This window comes from Coffea eugenioides, chromosome 11 (assembly GCF_003713205.1).
Source record: "Coffea eugenioides isolate CCC68of chromosome 11, Ceug_1.0, whole genome shotgun sequence".
NCBI classification, from domain to species: Eukaryota; Viridiplantae; Streptophyta; class Magnoliopsida; order Gentianales; family Rubiaceae; genus Coffea; species Coffea eugenioides.
Window position 1 is genome coordinate 40,436,387 of NC_040045.1, and position 9,301 is coordinate 40,445,687.

The 9,301-nt window shown below is 37.7% G+C and overlaps 1 protein-coding gene across 1 annotated transcript; it reads left to right on the plus strand.

Annotated features, from left to right (window-relative positions):
* Window positions 1-7,509: 7,509 nt before the first annotated feature.
* On the plus strand, window positions 7,510-8,098 carry LOC113754216 (uncharacterized mitochondrial protein AtMg00810-like; the record flags this gene model as incomplete). Its single annotated transcript, XM_027298573.1, has 1 exon — window positions 7,510-8,098. A coding segment is annotated over exon 1 (432 nt), but the record flags the coding sequence as incomplete, so codon positions are not given.
* Window positions 8,099-9,301: the final 1,203 nt, after the last annotated feature.

Below are 9,301 nucleotides of genomic sequence, written 5' to 3' on the forward strand. Positions count from 1 at the left end.
TGGTGGGGACCACAAGCTAGTGCAAGGCATTTAGTCATTCGGGTTTTTCAAAGAAAGCAACGTAGAGAGACTTGGAACAACAAGTACTTTGGAGGATTTGTCCACATGTGCGGGGACCACGGATAAGAAGCATGAGTCATTTGGACTCTAGGAAAAGAAACGTACAAAGCTTGTGAAATGGAATTGGACTTTGAATTTGGTGTGGGGACCACTAGAGATAGCATTAGACTTCCTTTTGGCTTTAAAAAGGGAAAAACGTACGAGAGGTGGGGAACACACGAGTTTTAGGCTTTTAGTTTAGTTTTTAGTTTTCTTTTCTTAGCTCTTTCGCATGGTTGTTCTCCATTAATGCAGGACTAACCTCTTAATTCTAGTCAAGGGGACAACTGAAGACTTGGTTCAACAATTACTGTGAGATCTAATTTATTTTAATTGCTTCCTTAATTTATTGGTATTTATATGTTTCCTGCTTTTAATTGCTATAGCTCGTGTGAGTGATTGAATAGATGTGCAATATTTAATTATTCACATAGGCTATTTTGTTAAATAGGGATAATTGAATCCGTAATTGTTCGTTATCTTTATCTCAGTAGCAACTGGCGTAATTGGGTTTATGTCAGGGGAACATACGATCTAACTTAAACAAACCCTCGTAGCGTGTTTGTTAGTTAGGATTGGATCTTTCTAATTATTAATGCAATCTAGAAATTAAACCCTACGGTCGTACCTAGGGTTGTTTTTGGGTTAGAGAAATAGTTAACGGTCGTACCTTAACTATCGAGAAAGTAAGGAAAGGTTGGTTGTTTATCGCGTGCAGGGCAACTATAACTAATCTATTAATAAATTTGAAATTATCTGTGAATCAATGATCAGTGCCTGAACCATTTCTGAAGTGTACCCTTGGCTAGAGTTTTCCCTTAATTATTTCTTTTAATCAATTATTTCCTGCAGTTAATTTATTTAGTTGGCATTTAATCCAAAACCCCCCATACCTTGGACTCTAGAAGAAACGAATTATCCCCAGTCTCTGTGGATTCGACCCTACTCACCGCTATATACAAAATCTGTATTTTTCTCGAGTAGGTATTTATTATTGTACAGGTTCGGCACCTGTCAAGGGATCTGTGAGGATTGAGAGAGTTTAAACACTTACCCTTATTACGATGAATCCAGAATTTTCCTCTACTTATCAACTTGGACCTCCCATATTTGATGGAACAAATTATCAAATGTGGGCTGTCAGAATGGAAGCGTATCTTGGTGGAAATGATTTGTGGGAGGCTGTAGAGGATGATTATGAAGTACTTCATCTTCCAAACAATCCAACAGTTGCTCAAATGAAACACCATAATGAGAGGAGACAAAGGAAATCGAAAGCCAGAGCAAGTCTATATGCAGCTATTACATCCACAATCTTTACCAGAATCATGACGTTGAAAACAGCACATGAGATCTGAAATTTCTTGAAGAATGAATATGAAGGAGATGAAAAAATCAAAGGGATGCGAGTGTTGAACTTGATTCGAGAATTTGAGATGCAGAAGATGAAAGATTCAGAAACTATCAAGGTCTATTCCGACAGACTCCTTGACATAGTCAATAAAGTAAGACTCCTTGGTACTGATTTTTCTGATTCTAGAATAGTTCAAAAAATTCTAGTTACAATCCCTGAAAAGTACGAGGCTACAATCGCGGCCTTGGAAAACTCAAAAGATCTGTCAAGTATCACCTTGGCAGAGTTGTTAAATGCACTGCAGGCACAAGAACAAAGAAGACTGATGAGGCAAGAAGGATCAGTGGAAGGTGCCTTTCAAGCCATATCACAATACAACAACAGGGGCAAGAACAAGAAAAACAACAAAAAGGTGCCTGGAAATAACAAATCTCAAGTATATCCACTTTGCCCTTATTGCAAAAAAACCAATCATCCGCAGAAAAGGTGTTGATGGAACCCAAATGTAAGATGTCACAAATGTGGTCAGTTAGGGCATGTGGAAAAGATATGCAAGTCTCAACAGCAACAAGAAGAAGCCAAGGCTGCTGAGTATCAACCTCAGGAAGAGCAATTGTTTGCAGCTTCATGTTTTGCTACTAATAGCTCCATGGAAAGCTGGCTTATAGATAGTGGTTCTACAAACCACATGACTTATGATCGAGAGCTTTTCAGAAAGCTTGATAAAACTACTACCACTAGAGTCCGGATTGGAAATGGAGCTTACCTTGCTGTAAAAGGCATAGGAACAGTGGCAATTGAAGGGTACACAGGTTTGAAATTAATTTCTGATGTTTTATATGTTCCAGAAATTGATCAAAATCTTTTGAGTATTGCTCAATTGTTGAAAAAAGATTATAAGGTGCTATTTGAAGATAAAAGCTGCATAATTAAAGATCCAGAAGGAAGAGAAATGTTCAGAATTCAAATGAAAGGCAAAAGTTTTGTTTTGAATCTGATGAGAGAGGAGCAAGCGGCTGTACACAAAGAAATTAATGATGCAGCGCTTTGGCATAAGAGATTGGGCCATTTTCATCATGCTGCTCTGCTGTTCATGAAGAAAAACAACTTAGTAGAAGGTATGCCTGAGTTAGATGAAGAGCTTCCTACTTGTGCTGCTTGTCAATATGGGAAGCAATCAAGGCTTCCTTTTCCCCAAAATACAACGTGGAGAGCTACACACAAGCTGCAATTGATACATACAGATGTTGGAGGACCTCAGAAAACACCATCTTTGAATGGTAGTAAGTTTTATATTCTCTTCATTGATGATTACATTAGAATGTGTTGGATTTATTTCATGAAATTCAAATCTGAGGTTGCTGACATCTTTTGGAAGTTTAAAGCGTGGGTTGAAAATCAAAGTAGTTGCAGCATGCAGGTGATCAGGTCCGATAATGGAACTGAATATACCTCAAAAAAATTCAACAAATTTTGTGAAGATGCAGGCATAGAGCACCAACTGACAGCCCCTTACACTCCCCAGCAAAATGGAGTGGTAGAGCGTAAAAATAGGACTCTTATGGAGATGACAAGATGCTTGTTGCATGATAAAGGGCTGCCAAAGAAATTTTGGCCAGAGGCTATGAACACGGCAATTTTTTTACTAAACAGATTGCCAACAAAAGCTCTACTGAAAAAGACGCCATTTGAAGCATGGCATGGCTACAAGCCAAAATTGCTTTATCTAAAGACCTTTGGTTGTTTGTGTTACTCTTATATTCCTCAGGTTAAAAGAGACAAGTTAGACAAGAAAGCAGAGTCGGGGATTTTTGTAGGCTATTGCTCATCTTCAAAGGCCTACAGAATCTACTCACCACAAAGCAACAAAATAATTGTGAGCAGGGATGTTAAATTCCTTGAGTCAGACAGCTGGAGTTGGAAAAATGAAGATAAATTTGAAATGCAGGTAGAGAATGATGATGTCGATGAAGAACCTGTTAGAGGAACCAGATTACTCTCTGATATTTATCAGAGATGTAATGTTGCTGTTATGGAACCTGCAGGATTTAAAGAAGCTACAACTGATCAGAAATGGATAGTTGCAATGAAGGAGGAGCTCAAAATGATAGATAAAAATCAAACTTGGGAGTTGGTGGACAGACCTACACACAAAAAGGTGATAGGTGTCAAATGGGTTTATAGAACCAAATTAAATTCTGATGGTTCTATAAACAAGCACAAGGCAAGACTCGTCGTTAAGGGATATGCTCAGATGTTTGGAGTAGATTTCTCCGAAACATTTGCTCCAGTTGCCAGATTGGATACCATACGAATGTTGTTGGCTCTTGCTGCACAAAAGGGCTGGCTTATACATCAATTAGATGTTAAGTCAGCTTTTCTAAATGGATACCTGGAGGAAGAAATCTTTGTGGAGCAACCTGAAGGATTTGCTGTTCAAGGAAAAGAAAATAAGGTGTATCGTCTAAAAAAGGCATTGTATGGTTTAAAACAGGCACCGAGGTCTTGGTACAGCAGAATTGATGCACACTTGATGAACTTAGGCTTTGAAAAAAGTTTGAGTGAATTTACCTTATATATCAAAAAGGTTGATGGTGAAATACTTGTGATATCTTTATATGTTGATGACCTTCTTGTTACAGGAAGCAGCAAGGAGTTGATTGATAAGTTCAAGAAGGAGATGGAAGATGTCTTTGAAATGACTGATATTGGTATGATGTCATTCTTTCTTGGTATGGAGATACAACAGAAGCAAAATGAAGTGTTTATATGCCAGCAAAAGTATGCAAAGGAGGTCCTGAAAAAATTTAACATGGAAGGGTGCAAATCAACTGCGACTCCAATGAATCAAAAGGAGAAGTTTTGCAAAGAAGATGGAGCTGGAAAAATTGATGAAGGGCTGTATAGAAGCTTAATAGGCTGTCTAATGTATTTGACTGCAACCAGGCCAGATATCATGCAGGCAGTGAGTCTGTTATCAAGATACATGCACTGTGCTAGTGAAATTCATTTTCAAGCAGCAAAAAGGATTTTGAGATACGTTAAAGGTACTGTTGATTATGGAATAAGGTTCAGTCAAGTTAAAAATTTCAATTTTCATGGTTTTTCTGATAGTGATTGGGCTGGATGTGCTGATGATATGAGGAGCACCTCAGGTTACTGTTTTACTTTTGGGTCTGGAATTTTTTCATGGTGTTCAAAGAAGCAGGATGTCATAGCTCAATCCACTGCAGAAGCAGAATATGTAGCTGCCGCTGCTGCTGTAAATCAAGCACTATGGATAAGAAAACTCATGACTGATCTACACATGAAACAGGAAGATTGCACTCAGATATTTGTTGACAATGAGGCTGCAATTTCTATTTCCAATAATCCAGTGTTTCATGGCAAAACGAAACATTTCAAGATAAAACTTTATTTTTTGAGGGGAGTGCAAAAGGAGGGAGAAGTGCAGCTGATTTTCTGTAAAACAGAAGATCAAAGTGCTGATATCTTTACGAAGGCTCTTCCCAAGGAAAGATTTGAGTTCTTGAGGCAAAAACTTGGAGTATGCAGTTCCAAAACCAAGGAGGAGTGTTGAATAGCATGTTTTGTGAAACTGCTAACAGATTGCAGCAGTTAGTTGTTCACGTTGCTATTTTTAGGCAATAGATAAGTCAAAGTATTTGATATGATTTTGATTCTAGAATCTTATCTCTAGCAGATTTTTGTCCAGATTTTCTCTAATTCTGTTTTGTTTATGTTATATAAAAGCATGGCTTATGACTCAATAAAAATCAGACTTCTGCAATACAAAAGTATTCACTCTTGCTCTACATTTTTCTGCTCTAATACCCAACAGATTATCTTGGAAGTTATAACGAATTGTATAAAAGGAGGACTTCTGCGTCCTTTCCTTCGTAGCGCTCGAGAACATCCCTCAGATTTAGATGATAGGTCGCAGATTAACTCGCTCGCCTGTAGGATTAGTTATACATCGGGGGTCTGTTTCTCACGATTTAGAAAGCTCCATCTTTCCTTAACCTTGAATATTAAACAACATAAAACAAATAAAGATGTAAATTTATGCATCAGTTTTTTTTTCTTTTTTTTTGGGTTTCTTTCTATTGCAAGAAACAACATTAACAACCATTAGTTTCCATTCTCCCATAATCACATTTCCATGGCTCGGCCCAAAATCTTCAAAATCTTTGAGGATTGGGTGCTTGTCAAGGCCCAAGATATTCATCGTCATCAGAAATTCAGAAATTAGTTAATGCCTATACAATGGAGGGATAAATATCTAAGTATATATGAAAATCCAAGAAGCTAAAACTAAATACTGAATAGCTTTCTACTGGCGAACTCATGATACACATCAGGCGCAGATACAACATTTTGGTGTGACACCTATTTACATATGAATAATTAAACAACCAATAAAGATATGAATCACTGACTCATAGAGTTATAAACGAATCAAATCGCTCGTGAGCTGATTTGATCAAAACTCAAGTCGAGTTCGAGCACAAAGAAACTCAACTCCTTGGTTCGCGAGCTAACTCTATATATATATATTAATGGTGAAATTACATATATATTCCTAATGTTTTATTATTTTTTAAACAATCCCTTGTGTCCGCAAAGGAAATAGTCTGGACAAGTTGAAGTTGAGAACAAAGGCATCATCGCATGGAAGAGAAATACTCAAAATTTATAACAAATCCAAGATCCATTTTAATTTACTTGATGAACAATACTGTTAGGAGAATATTAGTATTCTTGTAGATAATATATTAGTATGGGTATTCTTGTAAATAGTCGGTTAGGTTTGTACTCCTATAAATACTAGTTGGTCACTCATAATACTGTGACTAGATGTTTTCCTCCCAAGATACCTGTTGACATGGTATCAGAGCAAAAGTCCTAGGGTTAGGGTTAAACATCTAGCAAAAGTTTTGGTCATCGCGACTGTTCACGCGATACTGTTCATCGCGACTGTTCACTGTTCATCGCATACTGTTCATGCGACACTGTTCACTGTTCACGGCGCTGTTCACTGTTCACGCGCTGTTCATCTCGAGTTTTGACCTTTTCTTTGGTTTGACGTGTCATTCGCCATGGTTGAAAGGTTTGTTAATGCGGTTACCAATGACCACATTGAATCGAGTTTTTCAGCACATGGGTCCCAGAAGACTGTCACTATATCTGAGGAAGATTATGTTAAATTCCTACAGTATCAAGCTACAAATCACGCATCTCTTCCCTCTGCTTCTTTAGCACAAAAAGGTAATGACTCATGGATTATTGACTCCGGGGCTACTGATCATATGTCAGGTACTTCTAAAATTTTTTCTAATTTTCAAGAGGCTACTCCCTTTCCTCATGTTACTTTAGCTGATGAATCTACCACTAAAGTTAAAGGACTAGGCACTGTAGAAATTAATCAATCACTTCCGCTGTCTTCTGTTCTTTACGTACCCAATTTACCCTTTAATCTAATGTCTGTTAGTAAGTTCACTAAATTTCTACAGTGTACAGTTACTTTCTCTCCTGATTCTGTTGTCATTCAGGATTTGAAGACAAAGAGGACGATTGGTGGAGGGCATGAGCATAATGGTCTTTACTTTCTCAACTTCAATGGTCCGATAGCATGTCCTGCTACTGTTTCTCCTCTTGAAATTCACTGTCGTTTAGGTCATCCATCTTTACAAAATTTGAAAAAGTTGGTTCCTACTTTGAGTCAATTATCTTCGTTAGAATATGAGTCTTGTCAGTTAGGAAAGCATCATCGTGTTGGATGTGAAAAATGCATTTCTGCATGGAGATTTGGAAGAAGAGGTATATATGGAACAACCTCCTGGATTTGTTGTTCAGGGGGAGAATTCGCAGTTGGTTTGTCGTTTGAAAAAATCCTTATATGGATTGAAACAGTCTCCAAGGGCTTGGTTTGGCCGGTTTAGTAGTGTGGTCATGGAGTTCGGTCTGACGAGATGTGGAGTAGATCACTCTGTATTTTATGGGCATTCTAATGCTGATAAAATTTTATTAGTTGTTTATGTGGATGATATTGTGATTACAGGTGATGATGTTGTGGGGATCCAGAAACTTAAATCCAATCTGCAGGCAAACTTTCAGACAAAGGATTTAGGTCATTTACAGTATTTTCTGGGTATTGAGGTAGCTCGGTCTAAATATGGGATTTATTTATGTCAAAGGAAATATGTACTCGATATGTTGAGTGAAGTTGGAATGTTAGGTTGCCGACCTGTGGATACTCCTATGGATCCCAATGTGAAATTAGCAAGAGATCAAGGAGCATTACTTGATGATCCTAAGCAATATCGAAAACTTGTGGGTAAGTTAAATTATCTCACTGTAACGAGACCTGACATTTCGTTTGCAGTGAGTGTTGTGAGTCAATTTCTTGATACCCCTCGTACTAGTCATTGGGATGCTGTTATACGGATTCTCAGGTATCTTAAGGGTGCTCCTGGAAAAGGGTTGCTGTATCAAAATCATGGACACACTGATATTGAAGGATATAGTGATGCAGATTGGGCCGGTTCTGCCTCAGATCGAAGATCGACCACAGGATATTGTGTGTTTGTTGGTGGTAATTTAGTGTCGTGGAAGAGTAAGAAGCAAACAGTTGTCTCCAGATCAAGTGCAGAATCTGAATACCGTGCTATGGCTCACACTGTGTGTGAGTTGGTTTGGTTGAAAAGCATGTTACTTGAAATTGGGTTTGAGTATAAACAGCCTATGAATTTAGTGTGTGATAATCAGGCGGCTGTCCATATTGCGTCTAATCCAGTGTTTCATGAAAGGACAAAACATATTGAAGTTGATTGTCATTTCATTCGAGAGAAATTACTTGATGGAGTCATCAAGACATCTCATGTACCGTCTGCAGATCAATTGGCTGATTTGTTTACCAAGAGTTTAGGGGGCTCTAGGGTGAAATACCTTTGTAACAAGTTGGGTGCTTATGATATATATGCTCCAACTTAAGGGGGAGTGTTAGGAGAATATTAGTATTCTTGTAGATAATATATTAGTAAGGGTATTCTTGTAAATAGTCGGTTAGGTTTGTACTCCTATAAATACTAGTTGGTCACTCATAATACAGTGACTAGATGTTTTCCTCCCAAGATACCTGTTGACAAATTTCTTATTACATTTTCTTTTCAGCTTTTTCAGTGTTGAGTTGTTTGCTTAGAATGGGGATATGAATTAATTCTTCATCGATTCTCGAGTTGTTTGCCTCGAAGTTTAGGGTATCGTAGTTCTGGTGGATATTACCCACATACGTGTAGGATTTGTGTAATATGCTTGATATCTTTTCGGTTTAAGAGTGTATTGATTTTACATTCAATTTTTTCTCATTTGGGTCTACACTAAAAGATTGTTGTTAAATATCTAATGTTCTATATCTACCTTTGGTCTTCTGAATTGCTTGGTGCTAGGTGTTTTTGCTGCTGTTGGAAGGTATGAGTTTCAAAAATTCTGAAGATTGGAGAAGACAAAAGTACGACAGACTAAGTGTTTTACCAGATGCTGTCTTATGCCACATCCTTTCATTTCTCCCAATGAAATATGTCGTTGCAACCTCCATTTTATCTACCAGATGGAAATACCTTTACATGTCTGTTCCTGTGATAAAACTTGATGACACTGTTCATTCTCAAAAAGAAGAAGAATCTCAGGACAACATCAGAAGCGACAGTTTTAGAAGATTTGCAGATAGGGTGCTTATGCTGCGAAATGCTGATATCATTCAATTTCATCTCAAATGCACAACGACTTTCAAAAGTTCAGTAATCAATGCATGGTTATGTGCTGCGCTTTTGCATAAGGTTCAGGTGC